The 24600-nt window shown below is 46.7% G+C and overlaps 1 protein-coding gene across 4 annotated transcripts in view; it reads left to right on the top strand.

Annotated features, from left to right (window-relative positions):
- ANKFY1 (ankyrin repeat and FYVE domain containing 1) overlaps positions 1-24600 on the top strand; it is a 77262-nt gene that overhangs the window by 13724 nt on the left and 38938 nt on the right. For all 4 annotated transcript variants that reach the window (XR_015243760.1, XM_086685621.1, XM_086685622.1 and 1 more), the window contains exons 2-4: positions 7816-8008; positions 12362-12480; positions 23514-23649. Coding sequence is in view for 3 of the 4 variants with exons in the window: in XM_086685621.1 (XP_086541747.1) it covers positions 7816-8008; positions 12362-12480; positions 23514-23649 (448 nt within the window). In the remaining variant the exon portion in view is untranslated. The remainder of the gene's footprint in view (positions 1-7815; positions 8009-12361; positions 12481-23513; positions 23650-24600) is intronic.

The raw sequence follows: 24600 nt of genomic DNA, 5'->3' as shown, positions 1-24600 counted from the left end.
ACCTTTCAACCAGACACTGTTCTAAAAGATTCAGCGTGACTTGATTTCTCCTTGGCAAAACTCTGAGATACTATTATTATTCTGATTTCTACCAAGAAAACCAAAGTGCAGAGAGTAGTAACTGTCCAAGGTCACATGGCCAGCAGGTGGGCAGGCTGGGGCTGCAGCTCAGTCGTCCGTGCTCATGAGGACTGTGCTGTGGTGCCTTTCTAAGGATCGTAACAGCAGCAAAATGTTTGCTGACCACACATTGCAGGGCGGACTCATCTGGGGTCGTTACAGTGGTCACGACATACGTACAGGTAAGAATGAGGCATGTGGCTAAGGCGTCCCAAGTAGAAAGTGTGGGACCAGGTAGTCCTGCCCCAGAACCTGTGCCCTCAACCTTGCACTGTGCTCTCTTCATCATTGCTCAGAGTGCTGATCTTCCGCTTCTTCCCGCGAGAACTCTCACGGCTTGGTGGCCCTCCGAGGAAGAAATGGTGTGCTGCTTGTGATACCACTGATGGGTGTGCTTGTGGTCTGGTGTCCCTGCAGAAGATTCTGGGTAGGGGAGCATCTGTGATTTTGTGAAGAAGAGCTCTAAGTCCCCCTGTAGCCCTTTTTTAATCTTGCCTCTTCTCTGCTGATAATCTTTATGTCTTGTGTGAGTGTCCAGGCAGCCAGGATTTTTGTATCAACGATTCTTTTTTTTTTTTAAAGTATTTATTTATTTTGGGGGGGGGTGTAAGCAGGGGAGGGGAAGAGAGAGGATCCAAAGTGGGCCCTGTGCCAATAGGCTGACAGCAGTGAGCTGGACACGGGGCTCAAACTCACGAACCATGAGATCATGACCTGAGCCGAAGTTGGACGCTCAACCGAGTGAGCCACCCAGGCGTCCCTGTGTCAGCAGTTCTGGAGAGAGATTAGGGCTGTTGTTGTAGATTGTGGAATTGTGCGTGGATAACTGATACCCAAAGAAATTTACAGGGATTCCTTGAGAAAATGATTGGAGTGGAGCTTTTATGACCTCCTCATCTACGCATTAGAAAAGGAATCAGCACCTTTCTACTCTTTTTTTTTTTTCAACGTTTATTTATTTTTGGGACAGAGAGAGACAGAGCATGAACGGGGGAGGGGCAGAGAGAGAGGGAAACACAGAATCGGAAACAGGCTCCAGGCTCTGAGCCATCAGCCCAGAGCCTGACGCGGGGCTCGAACTCCCGGACCGCGAGATCGTGACCTGGCTGAAGTCGGACGCTTAACCGACTGCGCCACCCAGGCGCCCCAGCACCTTTCTACTCTTAAAGACAGATGTCCTTATCATTCCCCCCACAGTGTCTGGATTCTTGGTGACTGATTAGTTTTTGCCCCTCTGGTCTGAGTCCCTTGTCGGTCCGATGTCGGTGCTGCATTGTCTGGAAGAGGTACAAGTGAGACTGCCTTTCCAGAACTCTCCAAGAGGCAGTTCCTGATGTGCTATAGTGCTTAGCACGTAGTAGGTGCTTCATAAATACTTGCAGATTGCTAGTTCAGTGAAACAGAAACACAGTTGTTTCCTGATGCCATAGTCTGGGAAGTTGGTGCTCTTGAGGAGCGTTGGCTAGGATACTGTGTGGCAGGTGACAGGGTCCGTGCGCTCTGTGAAGGAAGAGTCAGCCGTCCGCAGGCCCAGGCCGCCCCGTCTTTCAGGCAGGTGAGATGGGACTGTAACCACCAGATGGAACTCGCAGGATGAGGTAGCCATCCTCTCCAGGGAGCTCAGGCGGAGGCTGGGGGAGCCAAGTACCCTGTCTGCCCTACAAACCTGTTGCCTGATAGTGGTTTAAAAGGAGACTCTGACCAAGAAAGTAGGAGACCGAAGCCTCTTCCTTGCATTCTCTGGACCCAGTATGCTACAGACGCTTGCAGGCTCGACTTAAAGTAAAACACCCCTTTTCTGGGACTTCTTCCCTTGCTCTCGCTTAAGCCAGGGACTCTTGCTTCGTGATCTGCTTGTACCCCTGTCAGAGCGCCAGGACAGTGTTACCTTGGCATTGGCGCTACCTGGGCGCTTCGCCCGTTTTAACAGGTGAGACACGTGACGCAGCTGTCTTATTCAGGGTGAAAATCCCCGAACAGGTCAGTGAATGATCAGAACAGTGCGATTCAGCGGGTCTTGTATCTTACCAGTAGTATTCCTAGAGCAGTCTGTGTGCGTGCGACTCGGGCAGCTACTTGCTGGCTGCTCAACCCTCTTTCCAGGGCAGTCGCTCCCGTACGGGGGCAGCCCCCCCCCCCCCCCCGCCCCCATCTCCTGAGTAGTTCAAGCTCTGGCTCTTGCAGACAGCCTGGGATGATGTCATCGGGCAGAGCCTGGGAGGCGGGGTGGGGGGGCTTCTGCTGCTGGCTTTGCCACTTCTGCCCCTCATGTGTATCGTGTGGGAGCTGAACTCAAAGATGTGGTCTTTTATGAGACAGAGAGAGACAGAGCATGAACAGGGGAGGGGCAGAGAGAGAGGGAGACACAGAATCTGAAACAGGTTCCAGGCTCTGAGCTGTCAGCACAGAGCCCGATGCGGGGCTCGAACCCACGGACCGTGAGATCATGACCTGAGCCGAAGTCGGATGCTTAACCGACTGAGCCACCCAGGCGCCCCTCAAAGATGTGGTCTTAAGGCTCTTTCCCGCCAGAAAGTTTTGTGATCTACAAAAACCCTTATCCTTGGGTATTAGGGGTACCTAATCCTTAAAATGTGCATAAAACAATATATTTTGTTTCATAAGTGCGCATAGATTTAAAACTCAAATATTAGGTGATTTATAACAAAAAACAAGTTCTGGGGCACATAGGTGGCTCAGTCGGTCAAGTGTCCGGCTCTTGATTTCGGTTCAAGTCATGATCTCATGGTTCATGGATTCGAGCCCCGAGTCAGGCTCTGCTCTGACAGCACTGACCCTGCTTGGGATTCTCTGTCTCTGCCCCTCCCCTCTCGTATGCGTGCTCTCTCCCTCTCTTGCTCTCTCTCTCTCTCTCTCTCTCAAAAATAAGTCAACATTAAAAAAAAAATAAGTTCTGCCCCACAGTCCTGCTCCCCAGACTACTTTCTGCTCTCACATGTTTATCTCTAAGGGGTTGCACTTCTGCTGCTGTTTCTAGGTTGGTCCCTGTCGACCCCACTGACTTTGTACTACTGTTGTAAGTCAGGAGTGACCTTTTTGAGAATTTTGTTTAGAGCACAGCCTAACTTGCACCTCTTCCAAGTGAATAATAGTGAGCTTTTTTTTTTAAGTTTATTTCTTTATTTTGAGCACACAGCACAGCAGGGGCAGAGAGAGCGAGAGTGAGAGAGAGAATCAGTCAATCAATCAATCAATCAATCCCAAGCACGCTCCGAGCTGTCAGCATCACAGAGCCCGATATGGGACTTGAACTCACAAACCATGAGACCATGACCTCAGCCAAAACCAAGAGTCAGACGCTCAACCAGCTGAGCCACCCAGGCGCCCGATAGTGATGCTTTTTAAAGAATGTTAGGCTTTGCTTTTTGGTATGGGAATCGTCAGTGCAGACTTGCTGTCTGAGGGGACACAGTATTTAAAGTAGCTCGTTGGTATTTGTCTGTGTTCAGTCGTCTGGTTTTCCTTTTGTCACTTCATGCTTCTCATGATGTCTTGTGCATTTGCCATGACTTTCGTTGATCAGTTTTAGTTCCCAGTAAAACATTTGCATTCCTTTCTGCTTTTCACGACTCAAAATACAGTGTGTAAACTGCTAAAATATTTTAAACTGTTTGTCCAGTGCTTGTGTGACTGTGCAGGCGAGTGGGGACGTGTGCCAGCCACCTGCCTTGTGATTGAGTCCCTCCCCCAGCGTACGGATAGACCGAAGCTCTGAGTGAAGAACTTGCCCACCGCCCCGTGGCGCGTTGCTGGAATGATTTGGACCCCTATCAGTTTGACTCCAGAAGCCACTATGGGCATGGATCATTTCGGTTTTAACTTTTTAATTGAAGCGTAGGGTATATGCGGAAAAGAGCAAATCCTGAGTGTAGAACTCAGTGACTTCTCAAAATCAAATGTGCGTTTAACTACTAACTTGTTGAGGATGTTACCAGCACCCCAGAGGCCCCCACGTTCCCTGCAGTGACTGCCCTCCTACTGTTCCTTCAGCGGTGACCGTACTGTGGCCTCTGACGCCATAGTTTCGCGTTCTACCAGTGGTGACCGTGAACAGAATTTTCTGTGGCTCTTATTTAATGGTGCGTCCTTTTACGCTTTGTCTTAACACACCTGGAAATTCATGCCAGTTTTTGTTTCCTTCTCTGCAGAAAAGAGTATAAATTTCGTACCTCACATGAAATTTAATATCTTACTGCTTTGTGCTACATACTTCCCCCTTTGAGGTAAATAATTGCAATTCTTGGTTTGTTTAGTCTGAGTCACCGTGAAGGACTCTTCAAAATCAGTGACTGTACATTTGTCACACCAGAATAAAAGCATAAAACAGAGTCCTGCCTACGCGGGTTTGTGTACTTGTAAATGCTGCTTGCTGAGACCGTTGCCGTGTTGTAATAGGATCGTTGTAAGTGCCGCTTTCCTTTAGCCATTGGCTTTCAAAGCAGTATTTTGTTTAAATACGCATAGGCCAAATAATTGTAGTGTTTTGGGACCAAGTGTTATTTACAGGGACCCTCATCCGATTGTAGCTCACGAGCACACTGAGCAGTTCAGCAGCTGGAGGCGTATTTTCATCTTGCAGGTGTCTGCTGCTTTGTTTCTCCAGGAATAGTGATCACATCTGAGACTCACACCCAGCTTTGCGACTCCAGGCATGTGTGTAAATGTGGAACTTCTGGGAGAGAAGAAAATGTTTCCTACTTTGTACGTGAAGAACATAGTCTGTTAACATTTGTACAGATTTCTCTGAAAATACTTGTTCTAATTATGAAAGCAGAACACGTTTGTTCTGGAATACCTGAAGTGTGTGGAGGAGTGCAGTAATCCCGCGTCTCAGTGAGATCTGCTCATATTTCGTATTGTCTTTTACTCCTCATACATGTGAATATTTACAATAAAAATTGGAATGATAAAATACGTTTGGTTTCAGTGCCTTTTTTCTGTTAATATATTTATCTTTGAGTATGCACATTTTGAGTTACATATTTCTTTGAAAACATTAGCTGCATAATGACTTCAGAGTCAAGTACCACACTTCGTTTATTTAACCACTCTTGTGTTTTTGAACCAGTTTTTGATGGTTTCCATGTTATAAAGAATTAGCTTTTAGGCAGCAGGTGGGGAAGGGATGAAGTTGAAGAGAGGAAAGGAATCCTCTTTTATAAAACTGAATTGATCAAATATTTAGTGAGCCTCTGTGTATTGTATCAGGCCCTGTGATAGGCTCTGGGATGCGGTGGTGACTCTGTTCACATTGGAGATCAGATACGACGAGCGAGGGCCTGAATTTAGTCATAGTGGGGGTGGGGATAGAGATGACCTGAAGGGTTCCAGGGTCTTTCCCAGGGAAAGATGATTTTTTTTAAGTCTATTTCTTATTTATTTCGAGAGAGGGGCAGAGAGAGAAAAAAAAAACCCAAGCAGGCTCTGCACCATTAGCTTGGAGCCTGATGTGGGGCTCGAACTCACAAACTGTGAGATCATGACCTGAGCTAAACCAAGAGTCAGATGCTTAACCGACTGAGCCACCCAGGCACCCCAGGGGGGAGCTGATTTTGGAGTTGGGGTAGGGTTGGGGCCATGGGACTGAGGGAGAGACATTTAGGATTACTCCCGCATTTCTCCTTCAGATAATAGGCTGCACAGTGGTGTTGTGATCAGTATAGGGACAGTACAAAGGCAGAGCAAATTTGCTTCGCGTTTTGTTCTGGGCATAGTTAACTGGAGGTCCCTCTGGGCCACTAGCGAGCAATGTCTGTTAGGCAGATGGACGGAGGAAGCTAAGAAAAGAACGATGGGGGTGGGTCTGTGGATCACTGGCACTTAGATTGTGGCGTCAGCCGCGACCTTGACCTGGTGGAGCTGCCTCGGGAGGGTGTAGAGTTGAGAAGAGGGTCGGGGTAGATCCCCGGGGAGCATCGGTGATCAGCGGTGGGAGGGAGGCAGAGAAGCACGGGAAAGACCGAGAACCAGAACTGGAGAGAGGGTGGGGTGTTGCCGTCGCAACAGAGGTCGCAGAGAGGTGGGGTGTGCAGGATGAGAATCATGGCAAATGTCTGTTGGATTTGGCAGTTAGGTCATCGGTGAGACGACGGTCAAGGGAGTGGTGGGGACAGGGCAGAATGCCTGGGGACTTGGGGTGAGGAAGTGGCGAATGGCACCTGGGGACAGAGGGCGGAGGCGGAAGGACGGCTTTGTCTTTTTTTTTTTTTTTTTTTTTTGAACGTTTATTTATTTTTGAGACAGAGAGAGACACAGCATGAACGGGGGAGGGGCAGAGAGAGAGGGAGACACAGAATCGGAAACAGGCTCCAGGCTCTGAGCCGTCAGCCCAGAGCCCGACGCGGGGCTCGAACTCACGGACCGCGAGATCGTGACCTGGCTGAAGTCGGACGCCCAACCGACTGCGCCACCCAGGCACCCCTGGACGGCTTTGTCTTAATAGAGTCTTGCACGGGCTTCTGTGCTGAGGAGAAGGACCCAGTTGAAAGGGACTGAACTTGCAGAGAAGGGAGGTTGATGCTACAGCAGAGGATCTGAGCGCCGTGACGGGCTGGGGGGACGGTGGGCTCGAGGACAGTGTCTGGTGAGAGCAGAGGGGTGAAGGCGCCAAGGCCCAGAGAAGGGGACCGGCAGCCCTGTGGTTCCGTGGCTGAGACCCGGATTTATAGAGGTGCCGATTGGCACGGTGCTGTGAACCCCACCGAGGCTCAGAGCCAGGTAACGAAGGAGGGAGGTTTCCTGACTCTGTACTTGGTCCGAGAATCCTCCCTGCGTCCTAAGTTAAATTGGTCACAGGTTCTCACACCTCTGTTCTTTCCTTCTAGGGCTCCCTGGAGTTCTGTGCTTGATTGTTAGCATGGTCATTATGATTACAAAAGTTTACTTCCCCCAGAAACTCAAAGCTCTGAGGAAAGATGTGTGTGAATTTGCTTACCATTGCGCAGTCTTTAGGACCTGGTAGTCACTCGGCAAATATTTGTTGAGCTTAATGAATCCAGTGCAGTGGTTCTCCACCTGTTCAGTGCGCCCCAGCACGCCTACGGAGTGGGACTAAGTTCTGTCCGAACCATTATGACTGCCCTGCTTCCTTCCTGAAGGAGGGGGTGTCGGGTCGTGTGGGGGAGCGGCTAACACTGGCCCTGGGCTCTTACCCAGCCCCACATCTCACCAGCCTCAGGACCACGGGCAAACTCTCAGTGTCTCTGTGACCTGTGCAGTGTGGCTCGTGACAGTGCTGCCCTCGGGGGGCGGTCCTGCAGCTTGTGCGAGAGAGCTCACGTAGAGCTTGTAGAACGCGTGACATATAAAAATCAGGTTTCACTATAGTGGTTTGAAAAAGTGTCCTAGGTGATGCTGACAATCTTTCCTTGAGACCTCTGGCTTTACGGTAAAGGATTTGCAGGCCAGGTACCTGTTAGCATCTTGTGTGCGTCTGTTCCTTGTCATTTATTGGCCATTGGTCTTCAGAGAAACCGAGAAGAGAAAGCCCTGGACTGGGAGGGTCTTCCTGGCCCGGGGACACAGTGCCACCTTAAACAAAGCCATTCTGGGTCCTGAAGGAGCATCGCTAAGAAATTGTCACCTTGCTCCATCCTCTCTGTGGGGGGAGAGCTTCGTGAGTACTGTTTGCTTCGCGCCTGCCACGGTAAACGGGGATCTCTGTCTCCCTTGCAGAGGAGGTGGCCAAGTTGGAGAAGCACTTGATGCTTCTCCGGCAGGAGTACGTGAAGCTGCAGAAGAAGTTGGCGGAGACGGAGAAGAGATGCACCCTCTTGGCCGCGCAGGCGAACGGCGGGAGCGGCGGTGAGTCCTTCATCAGCCGCCTGCTGGCCATCGTGGCCAACCTGTGCGAGCAGGAGCGGTACAGGTGAGCCCCTGGACACACGGCCCTGCCCCGGCTTCCCCGGGCCACTGTGTCACCTCTCCTCTTCCCGTTGCTCTTCCCAAGTTCGTGTCTCTCCAGCCAGGATACTAGCAAACCTCTAGTCCCTGGGATGTAAGCTCTTTGGGGGAAGATTCTGCTGCTGTTATTTCCTCCTTAGCTCCGGCATGGAGTGTGCAAATCGCGGCTAGCACTGCCGACGCAGACAGGGACTAGCCTGCATGTCAGCAGGTTCTGAGGGGAAAGGTCACTTTGTCTTGGGAGAGTCAAAGAAGGCGGCTTGGAACCAGCGGGCAGGGTAGCGCGATGGTCGCGGGGGGACCTGGAGCCACACGGCCTGCGTTAGAAGCTCAGCTGTGTGTGACAGGCTTCAGGCTCCTAATCTGTATAATGGGCATACTGCTGCCTATAGTAGTGTTGTTGCGAGGGTTCAGTTAGCGAGTACGTGTGTTAAAGCCCTCAGACCAGGTTCTGGCACCTAGTAAGCGCTCAGTTGTTAGCTGTTGTTATGAAGTAGGTTTTGGGGTAAATGTCAGAGGCTGGGCAGGACTCAGTAGATGAAGACAGTGACGTTGCTGGTCGAGGGAGCCTGAGAACAGGCGGGGACATGGCAACGTGTGCAGGATGTAGAGGACGGGGAGGGGGGGTGCCGTCTTGGGTACACGTCACATGTCAGGCCCTGGAGGAGGCGGGGAATTGGGTGGTTTGTGCTGGGAGGCCAAGGGGAGAGACTTGGACTTGAGCCTCTAGGAAGTGAGGAGCAGGCACTTGGCTGTCGGGCCTCCAGAGCCGAGGTGGTGTTTCGGGAAGACGAACCTGGTAACATCGTGTAGAGAGAACTGTGAAGAGAAGGGCGCAGGGGTGCGGTGGGAATGTCGTGCAGACGGCAGACCAGAGATGAAGATGGGCCGGGTTGGAGTGGCGGCAGCGGGAATGGAAAACCGGACTTAGCTAAGCCTTCGGGAAATTCCAAAATAGATTAGGGCATTTAAAACTGATCAAAATCCAGAATCGCTATCTTCCGTATTACTCGTTTATAAGACAGAGAAAAACTAAATGCCGAAAAGATAGGACGTGTGTACTCTAAGGGAAGGACAGCCCTTTAAATTGAACGGATGTCACTACTTGTAAAATATCATTCGTTCATTGTCTCTTTTCTTCCCCTCTTTTTTCCGTGGACAAGACAAAGCCATGTTTCTGCTGGCACCGGGAAGCCTGACCTATTTCTGGTGCACGTGTGTGTCCCCTGCCCTGAGGCTCTTCCCTCACAACTCCCATCATTCGCTTTCTCTCACTTACCCACGGAGGGTACCACTATCCTGTGGTCCCTCTGGGAGACCGTGAGAGTGAGCCTGGTCAAGGCTCCAATGGGCCTCTCCTGGGCTTCGAAAGCCTGTCCCTTACCTGGTGCGGGCCAGATACCAGATGGGGAACAGCGCTTTCAGAAAGGACTTGAGCTTTTGAGATGGAATGCCTGAAATTGGAAAATCCGTTTCTAAAGCAGATGATGCTCTTTTACCAAAATAAGAAGAAAAAAACCCCAAAAAACCCCACAAAAACTTTGTCCTATAAACACTTTGTTGTATTTAAATATATATATTTTTAAAGTAGGTTTCACGCCCAGCGTGGAGCCCATTGCAGGCCTTCCTTGAACTCATGACCCTGAGATCAAGACCTGAGCTGAGATCCAGAGTCAGACGCTTAACCGACTGAGCCACCCAGGCACTCCCCACCCTCACCCCCCCACTTTGAATAGTATTTTGGTGCATCTCAGTAAGTGGAGTGATTAAAGAGTAGGTATTAACAAGTGTTTAAATTGAGAAATGTGGAAGAAATTGGTACGTTTATTTTTACTTAAGTTCAGGAGAAGGCTTTTGCCCCTTAAGATAGTTAAAAATGATCATATGTAGTTACTTACTATACCCTTCTTTTAGATCAGGCTTACAGTTTTTTCTGTTAATGTGTTTGAGAAACTCTAGCAAGAGCTCTTTATGCCTCTTTAGTAACAACATTTGTATTTTACAAGGAAATGCGCTTTGATTGGAATGAAAATTTAAAAAAAATTACTGGCCTCCTAATTGTTTCTGTGTAGAGTGCTCAGAAAGTTAGCCGTCTTCCATTTTTGAATTGCGTTTTTAGAAATTGCTATTATTAGAAATTATAGTGAAATCCTTGTCTGGATTTCCCTTTGGCATGTTAGACTACAAGAGAGAAAACAATTTGACCTGATATTCATGAATATATAGAAACATTCATTTTTATAATTTTGTGGCTAAGACAGGAAACAGTCTTCATTTAAGTTAATGGAATTTAATACTTTATACATGAATTTAGAGCTTAAAAATTGGCTTTGTAAACAGCTTCCTGTTTTCATTGAATTTTAGAAATTTTATCACAGGATGTGATTTGTTGTATCTAAAAGTATTTATTTAATGTTTACTTATTTTTGAGAGAGAGAGCACTAGCTGGGGAGGGACAGACAGAGAGGGACAGAGGATCCAAAGTTGGCTCCTCAGCTGTCAGCACAGAGCCCAACGCGGGGCTTGAACTCACGAACCGTTCGTGAGATCATGACCTGAGCTGAAGTCGGACACTCAACCGACTGAGCCTCCCAGGCGCCCCAGATTTGTTCTGTCTTAAGTAAAATATCAATTCCATTTCTTTTTTTATTTATTGATTAACAGTGTTTGGTGCTAACAGTAGTTTGTAATAATTTGAAATAATGAGTATCCTATTTTTCTGATCTAACGTGATGAGTTGCAGCTTGGTCTTAGTAGAACTACAGTTGCTGACATGCTTACATCAGTATAAATACGTTCTAGACACAGCGCTCATGGAGTACACCGTCTCTGCGTCACGCGTTATGTAGACACAGTATTCTGCTTGGGTTTCCTTTTAAGTGGATGTGTTCGTTCCTATAATAGGTATTTATTTTATTTTATTATTTTTTAAAAGACTTTTCATTCCTCATTAAGTAGTTTTGTCACTCTTTTTTTTATGTTTATTTATTTATTTTGAGAGAGCATGTACAGGTAGGGGAGGTGTGGAGGGAGAGGGAGAGAAAACCTTAAGCAGGCTCTACTTTGAGCACAGAGCCCAACTCAGGGCTCGATCTCATGAACTGTGAAATCATGACCTGAGCGGAAATCAAGACTCAGATGCTCAAGTGACTGACTGAGCCACCCAGATGCCCTTAGATTTTTTTTTCAAATATAGTAATTTTTGTATTTAGTTTGTAAAGATTCCCAACCTAACACATTTTTGGAGGGGAGTATGAAAGTAAAAGAACATGTGAATACACAGAATGATGATAATTAAGGACTTCGGATTGCTGCGAATGAAACCATATGGCACATTCTCGTGTCAGCCCCAGCGGGTCATCCTTAGGAATTTGTTAAATGGCCAGACGCTTTCCTCCCTCAGCAGTTGACATTTCAGAGTCAGACATGTTAACTGTTTGGAAAGGTCTATTTCATGTAATGGCTTGTCATAAATATGGAAATGTGTTTGGAGAAAAGGTTTCTCCTACCCCATTTCTTCTTCTTTTTTTTTTTTTTTTTTTTCAACGTTTATTTATTATTTTTGGGACAGAGAGAGACAGAGCATGAATGGGGGAGGGCAGAGAGAGAGGGAGACACAGAATCGGAAACAGGCTCCAGGCTCTGAGCCATCAGCCCAGAGCCCGACGCGGGGCTCGAACTCACGGACCGCGAGATCGTGACCTGGCTGAAGTCGGACGCTTAACCGACTGCGCCACCCAGGCGCCCCCCCATTTCTTTATAAATGGTTGAGTGAAGATGTCCAGTAATAGGTCTGAATGTTTCTGTGGAGGACAGGAATATAGATAGTGGGCCTCATATCCTTGACTGCTTTGTCAAAGACAATTTGTTTGTGGTTTTGCTGCACAGCCTTGATTGTGGGCTGGTGCCACACTGCGTGCAGCCCCCTGGTCTCCAGGGCTTCTGCACAGTGTTCGTGCTTTCCGTCCTTCTCTCCCTGAAGACCTGTCTTGATCTGCTCTGTGTGAAACCTCTTCTATGTTCACCGAATATTAATGATCCTGTTTAACTGATAGGTTCACCGCCCTGAGAATCACATTAGGGAATGTCTTTGAAGCAGAACATCCCATGTGAACTGAAACCAGAAGTTAGAAATCTAAAACGTGTCTAGCAAGATAGTGTAAACATGACCCATTAGAATTCAGTGCTAACACAGAGAAATAACTTTGCTGTCATTCTTTTTGCAGATATATGTTGAGCGGTCAATACCCATACGTTTATCATTTGTGAATCCCAGCTATATGTAATTATGATGACATCTTTCTTTTTGTGTCATCAGCGATCTGAAGATAAAGGTTGGGGGCAAGCACATCAATGCTCACAAGTTCGTCCTGGCGGCCCGCAGCGACAGCTGGAGTCTGGCCAGCCTGTCTTCCACCGAGGAGCTGGACCTGTCAGGTGAGCCTCTGGCCTGCTCAGGGCTTAAAACCACCAGCACGAGAACTGTTGGCAGAAGATGATGTGTGTCATTTTGAAATAGTAGTGGTTTAATGAAAGTAGAAAACCTTTTTTTAACCACAGGGTTTTGTGGGTTTTTTTTTAACCTTTTCATGGTTATTTTTTTATTTTGAAAGAGAGAGGGAGAGAGAGAATCCCAAGCAGGCTCCACACTGTCAGCACAGAGCCTGACACGAGGTTCTGTCTCCGGAACCGTGAGATCACGACCTGAGCCGACATCAAGAGTCGGACGTTCAACTGACGAGCCACCTCGGTGCCCTGAAAGTAGAAAACTTTTCTTATCAATTGATGGTGACCGTGAACTAGTTAAATAGTGAATCAGTGGGTTGAACTTAAATACTTCTGCTTAATACTTGACTAATAAATTGAGTATCTGCAATATTCTTACAATTTATATAATATAAATATCTGTCCAGAAATTCTTTTCATATAATATTATAAATATGGGAGTATGTGCAGAAAAGTATTTTTCTCCCACTCCTAGAAAAAGTCCTGGTGTTTAGTTGCTTAAAATTTTTTTTTTTTTATTTTTTTTATTTAAAAAAAAATTTTTTTTTCAACGTTTATTTATTTTTGGGACAGAGAGAGACAGAGCATGAACGGGGGAGGGGCAGAGAGAGAGGGAGACACAGAATCGGAAACAGGCTCCAGGCTCTGAGCCATCAGCCCAGAGCCTGACGCGGGGCTCGAACTCACGGACCGTGAGATCTTGACCTGGCTGAAGTCGGACACTTAACCGACTGCGCCACCCAGGCGCCCCAGTTGCTTAAAATTTAATCATTGTTGCCAAGTACTTTTCCTGATGTTCAGGAATTGGACTCAGAATTAAGAGTTACTCCAGAAAACAGGGGTTGTCTTTCTCTAACACTGAAGGGTGACCATTAGGCTTCAGAATTTGAACAGGTGCACTGAGCTTTTTAATGTTCGATTTCATTGTTTTATGCCACGTTACGTTGCTTAGAATTTGGGTACATGTGGTGGTGAGTAGACTTTAAAAAAATCATTTTCAGAAGTTTACCTCAGAATTGCATTTTCATTTAGTATTTACCTAACTGCTTTAAAAAAAAAAAAAAAAAGGAAATTTTACATTTCAGTCTATTAATAGTCATGAGAATTATAACACATGGTAAGGAGATACCCAGGCAGTAAGATGATGAATCACTTGCAGAAGTGATCGGCTGTGTGAAAATTCTGAATTACGTCTTTGTTTGCCAGTTCAGAAGGTACTGTTTGCCCAGCAGTGCCAGAACACTGAGATGGTTGTAACAGAGTCCTCGTCCTGTGGAAATGGATCGTTCGAGGCCAGGGCAGGGTGTTAATTGCTTTGTCTGAGGTAGAGAAGACCAGCGCGGGCTGACAAGGAAGGTGTCCGAGGGGCTGACACGTGAGCAGTGCTCAGAGGTTAAGTGGACATTTACCTCAAGGGTTTAGGGGAGCAGGTGCTCGTGCTTCTCCACTGTGAGTGAACTCTGTCTCTGCAGGGTCATTTCTAGGGTTTAATCTGAGGTCCATAGTTCAGAGTTGCAGACACACACAGATCTGTGCATGTGTACACATGGCCGTGTGCATTTGTGCCTATGACAACACGTCTGCTTGGGAAATGGTCTTCACTGGAAGGATCATGCGATTGAAATCTCTGCGCAGAGAACTTTTCTCTGAGGCCATAGCTCTTTGATCCCATATATAACAGAGCTGTGGATAACTTTTAAAGCCCATTAGATCATGAAGTGTTCTTTACAAGATGCATGATAGGATCTTAATCACATGACCCGATAATTTACAAAGACCAGAAGAAAGTATATGATATGGGCAATACTCAACTTGGGTAGAAGAAAAGTTCAGAATAAGTTGCCATCTTTTGGTATCTATCAAAACATTATCAAAAATTGATGATCCCGGTAGCTTGAGCTTGTGAAATTTGTACCCTTGCACATGGCCAGTCACATTATAAACGACTCTGATAGTTTTGGAAAACAGCTGAGCTGTAGAACAGTCTTACTTTCTTGTAACCTCATCATCTGACTTTGTCAGATGGATTCTGCCTTCGGTAATTCAGACAGCGTAAGTGTTTATCGTAGTTTCACGTGTCATCATGAAGTGCTGAATGGAACCAAATGAGTAAGCATGGGAAAATGAGATACGACTGCTTTCCAGAACAAACAAAACTTTGTAAAAACGCAGTTAAGTTATAAGAAGCCTAATGCAAACTTTTAAAATTTAAATTTTAAATAAAATTTTACATTTAAAATTTTGCTTTTCCTTTTTTAGTACATCGTAACATTTAAGAGCAGCTGTAACTCAGCGACTGACCACAAGATTGCATCACTGAGAATCAGGAGGTTAGAAGAGGTTTAGTAAATGTCCCTGGACTCCTTCCTTCCTGTTATAAACCGTAAGCCTAGTTTGGTCCCTCCTATGCAGTCAGCTGTCAAGAGCTTTGGTAGATGAGGCACTTGCCAGGACAGCTGACAGTTAAGCCTGTGTCATCGTGACTTTCTACACACAGTTTATCCATGAAGTGTGTCCTGGGGGCTGGTTCCAAGGAGGTGGAGGTGTGGGTGGACTGGTTCGTGTTCACGTGTGTGTTTTGCCCAGCAGTCCTGCTGCGTGGCCTGGGCGGGGCATGGGTCTGGTCGCCCGAATCAGGTTATAGGCAGCAGCCAGTGTCCCCGAAGCCTGTGTGTTGTACGGTACCTGAAGTGCTAACCCTGTGCGGCTGGCCGGCAGTTTAAGGGAGACTGGGCGTAGGCTCTTGTAAACACGTGCGTGAATGGCATGCAGGCGGTGTTTTTGTGGTTGAACTTTTCCACACTAAAGGAGTTGATAAAGTCATTTTACGAACTTACTGGTGTTTTGTTTCTTCAAAATGGTTTCATCCGTATCACAGAGGGCAGACACTTTTCAAGGTGCTAGGGATACGGCAGTGAACAAAAACAAAATACGTACTCGGCACGGAACGGACATTCTTAGATGGACTTTCCAAGCTCACATTTTCTTTGGAAGTGCTTGTGTAATTGGTAGTTCTTAAAATTCAAGGCAAGCACTTGACTTGTGTGAATCACTGTAAGAATTTCAGCACGTGTTGGTGAAGATACAGTCGGGCATTAAATGCTAAGTATTTAAAACATGTTTGGATATATGAGAGTTTTCTTGACTCATGCCTTGTTCCAAGGAGTACAAGGTTTTGTGCCTGCCACGATGTGCTGATGAAGGCATAATGATTTCTGTAGGATTTGCCGTAAACACATAACCTCAGTGTAATTGTGAGAGAGTATCAGACAAACCCAAGTTGAGGAACATTCCACAAAATAACTGGCCTGCGTACCTCAAATCTGTTAAGGTGATGAAGGACAAGGTAAGAATCTGTTACAGATTGGAGGACAAGGAGACAATGAAATGCAGTGTGGATTCTGAACCACAAAAAGGACACTAATGGGGAAATTGGCAAGATTTGGAAAGGTCTGTAATTAGGTAACAGTATTGTATCATTCCTAATTACCTGGTTTTGATTATTGTACTATGAGTACATAAGACGTCAGCACAAGGGGAAGACAGGCAAAGTGTGTCCGCGAACTCTGTAACTTTTCTGTTAGTCCGAAATTATGTCAAAATACAAAGATAAAAGGGTACAAATTTACTTTTTCTTTATTATTTGAAGTATAAAGATACTGACTTGGTAAAGGTACTGATTGATCAACTCGAAAGAGAAAGACTGTAACCAGTAGCTAACATGGTGTAACGAATCTCAGGACCAGGAGGAAGAGCTTTGCGAAGTAAAATGGTTTGTTTCTGGCAAAGCGAGTGGTTCGCAGCCGCTCGGCTCACACTGTGAGAGGCCCCAGTGCATTGGATCGGCCGTTTTGGAGACAGAGTTTCCTGCGTGCTTTCTGTAGCAATGACCTTGTGTTTCCCTAGCGTCAGTGTTTATGGGGAGTCGCTCAGCTGGCCTGGGGTGTGTCCAGGGTCACAAGCTGTCCAGAAACCAGAAGGCATCCTCCTCCCTCCCGTTCGGTCTAGCTGGGCGAGCTGGGCGGGAGGCGGCCCGTGCAGTGGCTCGTGCACCGGGCCCCAGGCTCTGCACGAGGCTCACAGGGGCCCTCAGCCGACCCCCAGGGCCCCTCGTGCCGTTCTGTTTCAGGAGAAGGACGGCAGTGCTTAGCATGTGCTGGACACCCTGTGAACGACAGTCTCCTTCCTGGTGGCTCTGTCGCAGTATTAGGGCGCTCCTTCAGACGATACCCATGGTGGTTTTAAAGTATGTCCATAAATTATTTGATAATCCTCCCTTGAGAAGCGGCGTCCGGGGCGCCAGGCCGGTGGGGCCAGTAGAGCAGGTGAGGCCTGATTGCGGGGTTGTGTCGTGCCACACGTTGGGTGTAGAGATGACTTCAAAATAAAATTTTAAAAATTAAAAAAAAAAAAAAAGGTGGGGTCCTAATTCCCCTCCCCCTGGTTTAGGCTGACCAAGCTAAATGGTAGGTTGTGGCAAAGTGACAACACGTTACTTGAGAGACAGGCTTGGGGAAAGCGTCCTGACTTCCTCTTGGGTCTTTCAGAGAAATTAGCTGCTGTGTGGGCAGGAGAGCACACGGCCTGGCGGGCTCTTGCCAGAGATCTCTTAGAGCCTCAGAAAATCTGTTTTATCTGTGGTTATATCCCCTTACCCAACCCTCGTGTTGCTTTTGTGTTTTTCTAACTCTTGGTTCTGCTAACTTTGTGTGTTTGTTTCAAATGGTCTTTTTTTTTTTTTTGTAATAATTAAAGTAAACCTTTCTTTTCTTCCTGTAGTTTTTCAGCAAATTTTGCTCTCAGTAGCATTTAAAAAAAATTTTTTTTTAACATTTATTTATTTTTGAGACAGAGAGAGACAGAGCATGAACGGGGGAGGGGCAGAGAGAGAGGGAGACAGAATCGGAAGCAGGCTCCAGGCTCTGAGCCATCAGCCCAGAGCCTGACGCGGGGCTCGAACTCACGGACTGCGAGATCGTGACCTGAGCCGAAGTCGGACGCTTAACCGACTGAGCCACCTAGGCGCCCCTCTCAGTAGCGTTTTTAAAGACATAATTAAAATCATAAGTGGCACAAACCTGGCTTTTTAAATTATTTTATGACGTCATGTCAGGAATGCATAGCACTGTCCTTGTTCTTTATGCATTTTCCATTTGGGGGTGAGGGCTGTTCCCTGAGGGGAGACGTCTTGTTCCCTCACCCATCGTCAGGTAGACTCAGATACACTGGCCCTTGCTGATTCTAGTCCCTGTGAATAGGGCTTTTTTTTTTTTTTTTTTTTTAATTTACATCCAAATTAGCATATGGTGCAACAGTGGTTTGAGGAGTAGATTCCTTGATGCCCCTCCCCCATTTAGCCCATCCCCCCTCCCACAACCCCTCCAGTCACCCTCAGTTTGTTCTCCATATTTACGAGTCTCTTCTGTTTTGTCCCCCTCCCTGTTTTTAGATTATTTTTGTGTCCCTTCCCTTGTGTTCATCTGTTTTGTCTTTTAAAGTCCTCCTATGAGTGAAGTCGTATGATATTTGTCTTTCTCTGACCGACTCATTTCACTTAGCATAATACCTTCCAGTTCCATCCACGTAGTTGCAAATGGCAATATTTCATTTTTTCTGATTGCTGAGTAATACTCCATTGTATATATATATACAACACCTTCTTTATCCATCATCCATCGGTGGACACTTGGGCTCTTTCCAGACTTTGGCTCTTGTCAATAGTGCTGCTGTAAACATTGGGGTGCATGTGCCCCTTCGAAGCAGCACACCTGTAGCCCTTGCATAAATACCTCAATGTAATTGCTGGGTCGTAGGGTAGTTCTGCTTTGAACTTTTTGAGGAACCTCCGTACTGCACTCCAGAGAGGCTCCACCAGCTCGCACTCCCAACAAATAGTCTCCGTGTCACCAGAGTAGCACTGAGGTGTAGTGACTACTGTGTGGGAGTAGAGCCCCTCGCGCCCGGCCCGTATTCGCGCCCTTACCTGCAGGGTGGCATTGTGGGTGAGCACCGTTGTGTGCCTGCGTCTCACAGACAGAAACCGAAGCACGGCGACGCTGAGTAACGCACACCAGCCGCACGGTAGTTAAGTGTGCAGGCCGCGGTTGGAAACCCATTTGGCTTGGCTCAGAATCCACACCAGTAACCACAGTGCCTTGCCGCCTCTCACTTTGGCTTTCTTTTGCTTCCAACTTCATGGAGGTGTAAAGGGCGTGAAATAAACTGCCCACCTTAAAAGTGTACAGGTTGATTCCTTTTGATAGAATTGTGAAACTGTCAGCAATGGAATGACCAACATTTTCACCTCCCTGAAAGTTCTTCTTGTGTCTTTTTAATTCATCCCTTTTCCATCCACATCCCCAGCCAACCACCTGTTGGCTTCCATTCATTGTAGATTAGCTTGCATTTTCTTTTCTTTTTTTTTTTTATGTTTATTTATTTTTGAGAGAGAGAGAGAGAGAGACCAAGAGCTCATGCTGGGGAGGAGCAGGGTGGGAGGGGGACAGAGAATCCGAAGCAGGATCTGGAGCAGGCTCCATACTGACAGCAGAGAGCCCTATTTGGGGCTGGAATTCGTGAACCGTGAGATCATAAGCTGAGCCAAAGTCAGACTTGCAACCAACTGAGCCACCCAGGCACTGCAATTGGCTTGCGTTTTCTAAACTTTTGTAAAAACAGAATGGAATATATAGGATCTTTTTTTTAAGTTTATTTATTTATTTTGAGAGTGCGCAGGCACACACATGAGCAGGGGAGGGGCTGAGAGAGAGGGAGAATGCCAAGCAGGCTCCACGCGGGCAGCACAATCGGCCGCGGGGCTCAAACTCACGGAATGATCTGTGAGATCATGACCTGAGCCGAAATTGAGAGTCTGCCGCATAATGGACTGAGCCACCCGGGAGCCCCAGTTTTTTACAGATTAAATACCGGATCTAAGTAACGAAATTAATTCCCTCAATATGCTTCATTTAATGGCTAATTGCCTGCTGACAACTTTTTTCCCATTCTTTTCAAATGTCTTCTAAGACATTTATTTAAAATCAAATCAAAACAAAAAAACGGGGCCACATAGCAAATCTCCAGTTCTCTACAAAGTTGGCTCTGCGCCCGGACTGCCGTGAGGTCAGAAGTTTCGTGCATGCGGTCGCCATTTCAGCAGCCTGTGTGCTGGGCCTGCCCATGGGTGAGTGGCTCTAGGGGCAGGTTTGCCGTGCGGGTCGCATCCCGCACCCCGCACCACTGCTGCTCTGTCCCAGCCTCAGCGTGGATCTGTCTCCAGCGTAGTTTGCAGACTGAGGAAAGAGTCAGGGCCGGAGTGGGAACACTCGGAGATCACTTGAACTTTACTTCATGTGAAATTTTGAGGGCGCCCAGGAAATCCCTGCTGATTGTGGATTTTAAGAAAACTGTTTGGGTTTTGGTTCATCAACTGTTGGGTTTATTGGTTCGGACGACTGAGGGAGGGTTATTAAAGGAAACCAGCCAAACTTCAGAGCAGAATCAAATTACACAGGGAGGTTCGAGGCTGTGTTTGGGCTCTGGTCGGTAGGCTGAGCTATCGTGTGCAGCGAGGGGGCACATGACACTGTGTGAAGGCAGTGGGGATGCGGTTCCAGCACGCTGGCGACTCTCGACAGGTCACATGGCCCACACGTCTTTCCTTGAAGAGCCCACCGACCTATTAAGCCCAGTTTACGAAGCCAGCCTAGAAGCTGATGCTGCTTCTGAATACTTTAGACATAGTTGAAGGACTTCTTCAAGTAGATTAAGTAAATCTAATTAGATTTTCATGTGATTTAAAAATGTTTTTTCTCCCAAAACATCTTAAAAGTGCTATTATTCCTTTACCAGGTAAGAGAGAAAGGAAAAAATAAACTGTAACATAACCATGGTTAGAATTTTGGCATGTTTTTTCTTTCTTTCTTTTTTTTTTTTTTTAACATTTATTTCTTTTTGAGAGAGAGAGACAGAACGCACATGTGAGTTGGGGAGGGACAGAGAGAGGAGACAGCACCTGAAGCAGGCTCCAGCTCAGAGTCCAACATGGGGCTCGGACCCATGAACCGTGAGATCATGACCTGAGCTGAAGTCAGACGCTTAACCGACTGAGCCACCCAGGCGCCCCTCTTCTTTTTTCTTGTAAGATTTTATTTTTTTAAGTAATCTTTACACCCAGCATAGGGCTCGAACCTACGACCCTGTGATCATGAGTCACACACCCCACAAGCTGAGCCAGCCAGGTGCCCTGGGGTGTATTTCCTTTCAGATTTTTTTTTTCTTTTTAAATTCTTTTTTTTTTTTTTAATTTTTTAATGTTTATTTATTCTGGGATAGGAAGAGAGAGCATGAGAGCATGTACGCATGTACGAGAAGGGGAGGAAGAGAGAGAGGGGGAGAGAATCCAAGCAGGCTCCGTGCCGTCAGTGCAGAGCCCGTTGTGGGGCTCGATCCCACGAAACTGCGAGCTCATGACATGAGCTGAAATCAAGAGTTGGGACGCTTAACCATCTGAGCCACGCAGGTGCCCCACAATGTTTTTTCATTATGCCTTTTTTTTTTTTTTTCCTTATCAGGCTGTTTTAGGGAATGATGGGTAAATCAGTGTGGAGCAAATAAGTCAGGAGCCTCTGGTTCCATGCGGCATTGCCCCCTTCAGCCCTCTCCTCCTGTATTTGGAAGAGAAGGGGTTAATAAGCGCTAATCATTTGTTGCCTAATTACCAAGTTAATAAGAGGTTCCTGGCTTTTGCTGCACCTTTCCTAGACAATCAAGAACAGAGCTCTGATTCCTTAACCTTTAGCCAGCCAGAATCACACGGAGGACGAGGTCGACCTGTTAAATAAAAGCCAGATGCGGCCCCTCCCCAGAGTTTCCGGTTCAGCAGGTCTGGGCAGGGCCCAGGAGCTTCTGGCAAGTTCTCGGGTAGTGCTGATTCTGCTAGCTGAGGACCACCATGATTTTAATGACCTCTCATCTCTACTGCCCTTACTCTAATCAAGGCTTGCCTCTAGTGGAAATCATAGTTTTAGATATTTTATACTACAGTTTTCATCCCAAGAGTTTCCCCAAGTTTCTGTAGAGTCTTTTATTTTAACTTAAAAAATTATACAAGTAATGCATGTTCATTAAAAATCAGGAAAATGAAAAATAATCTCAAAGAAAAGCTAGTCATAGGTTCTACCAGGGTTATCTTAGTCTGTCGTTCTATTGTCTCAGTAGATAGACACCTGGCCAGCTCAGTCGGTGGAGCGTGTGATTCTTGACCTTGGAGTTGTGAGTTCAAGCCCCACACTGGGGGGTAGAGATTACTTTAAGAAAATAGGTTGATAGTCTGTTTATGGCCATACCTCCCTGGATGTCCTCAGTCTTGTCTGACCTTAGAGGGTGAGTGGGCTTGGACCTGGTTAGCATGAGTGGGCGAGCCCCAAAGCCACATGTGTATGTGTATGTGTATATGCATACTCATACACATATACACACACAAATATATTGCAAAAAAAAGATTTACTACCTGTATTTTTAGCTTTCTTTTTTATTTATTTATTTATTTTTTACATTTATTTATTTTTGAGAGACAGCGTGAGACAGAGCAGAAGCAGGGCAGGGGCAGAGAGAGAAGGAGACACAGAATCTGAAGCAGGCTCCAGGCCTCGAGCAAGTGTGCGGCACAGAGCCTGACACGGGGCTCGAACCCACGAAACGTGAGGTCATGACCTGAGTCAAAGCCAGTCACTTAACCGACTGAGGCACCCAGGCACCCCTTTAGCCTTCTTTTTTAAACCAATATAGTGAGTATTTTTTTTAGGTTGAATACAGATCTAAGTAATTTTAATTGATGCAAAATTTTCCGTTTTGAGTATTAATACCATAATGATTAGCTTTCCAGTGTTGGACTCTTCAGATTCTTGTTCCAGTTTTTTGCTATTAAAAATAATACTGTGTTGACTGTCTTATTGCATATATTTCTCTGTATTTGCTCAGTTATTAGGATTATCCTAACCTATGTGTATAATTCCTGTGTAACAGTTTACACATTTTTAAGAATCTTTGCTTGCTGAGAGATGGAAAAAATGTATTGTAGTTTAAATATGTGTTTGGGGGCGCCTGGGTGGCGCAGTCGGTTGGGCGTCCGACTTCGGCCAGGTCACGATCTCACGGTCCGTGGGTTCGAGCCCCGCGTCAGGCTCTGGGCTGATGGCTCGGAGCCTGGAGCCTGTTTCCGATTCTGTGTCTCCCTCTCTCTCTGCCCCTCCCCCGTTCATGCTCTGTCTCTGTCTGTCCCATAAATAAATAAAAACGTTGAAAAAAAAAATTTAAATTTGTGTTTGTAGTTACTGGTAAGGTTTACTGAGCATTTTTATTTATCTTTGTGAATTAGCACTTCTGTCCATTGCCCGCTTTCCTGTTGGTTGTCCATCCTTTCATGTTTTTTTTTTGAATTACTTATTTATTTTGAGGGGTGGGGGTGACAGACAGAGAGGGAGAGGGATCATCCCAAGCAGGCTCCGCACTGTCAGCACGGAGCCTGACGCGGGGTTTGATCCCACAAAACATGAGATCATGAGATCATGACCTGCAACGAAATCAAGAGTCGGACACTCAACTGACTGAGCCACCCAGGCACCCCCATCTTTTCGTGTTTATTTGTACGATCTTTCTTGGAATGTAAACTCTTTGTGATGTGTTTAAAACATGTTCCCCAACTTATTTGACTTACATCTTTAGTAGTTCACGTCTCCTACTTCCTTCCCTTCGCAAAACAACATTTTTCTGGAGTCAGATGCTGCCCAGAATGCTTAATTGCCATTTTTGATGGCGGCATGATATTTATTTGAGTGGAGGGTACCAGCATTTGCCTTATTTGCTTCATTAGCCTCAAGGTTTAGGGACCCTCCTTTAGTAGGCTTAAGGCTTCAGTGCGCCATCGGTGTGTTGTATTTCAGCCTCTCTCTTTCCCTCCCCAGATGCTAACCCTGAGGTGACCAGGACCATGCTCCGCTGGGTCTACACGGACGAGCTGGAGTTCGGAGACGACGACGTGTTCCTCACTGAGCTAATGAAACTGGCTAATCGCTTTCAGCTGCAGCTCCTCAGGGAGAGGCAAGTCCCGGCTGAGCTGGTCACGCGCCTCCGGTCACCACCTCCGGTGGTGGCGGCGGCTGAGCTTGAATTATGTGCCAAGCTCTGCTAACGTAAATAACTTTTGCAAGGTGTTCCTCTGGAAGCAGTAGTGGGGAGAGGACTTTGCCTCCCTTGCTTTGTGTTCTTGTAAGCGAAATTCTGCCAAAGCTTTAGGTATTCTCTTCCCTTTCACTGATTTTTTTTTTTTAACCTGAGATTACGTAATTGTGTGTATATTACGTAAAGAATGTAAGAGAGATTACGGTGTCCAAATGCTCAGCTTTCCCTCCCGTATCACTTCCTGTGACATTTATTCTACTTTGTAATAATATAGCACCTTGGGTGAAGTTCTTGGTCATGTTCCTTGTGTTAGAAACACGTTAGCGCCTAAGTCGGGGTGTGGGTGGCTGGCTCAGTCTGTTGAGCGTCCAACTTCGGCTCAGGTCACGATCTCGCAGCTTGTGAGTCCGAGCCCCACGTCAGGCTCTGTGCTGCCAGCGCAGAGCCGGCTTCAGATCTCTGTCCCCCTCTTTCTGCCCCTCCCCTGCTCACGTGTGTGTGTGTGTGTGTGTGTGCGCGCGCGCGCGTGCGCGAGCTCTCACTTTCTCTCTCAAAAACAAATAAAAACATTAAAAAAAAAAAAAGAAATACATTAATGCCTAAGTTAATACACAAGTGTACCGTTCAGGCGGTTTCCTAGCCAGTGTTTTTGGGCTCTTCATTTAGGTTCCCAAGGAGGTAGTCTGTGTTTTTTATATTGCATTTTCTCTGCTGCTCTCCCAAGTTGGCCTTCTCGAGCAACGGGAAACAAACGTCACCCCAAGTGATGTCAGGCAAAATGCCCTTTAGTTTTAGTTTCTGTTGGGGATGTGCCCCTTGGTGGTCAGTTTGGCTGGTGGAGTGTCTTTTACACCATTTAGTGAGCTTGTG

The sequence above is a fragment of the Puma concolor genome, chromosome E1 (assembly GCF_028749965.1).
Source record: "Puma concolor isolate L17-30 chromosome E1, mPumCon1.1.hap2, whole genome shotgun sequence".
Classification (NCBI taxonomy): domain Eukaryota; kingdom Metazoa; phylum Chordata; class Mammalia; order Carnivora; family Felidae; genus Puma; species Puma concolor.
The sequence above is the reverse complement of the archived record's forward strand: the minus strand, read 5'-3'. Positions and strand labels throughout refer to the sequence as shown.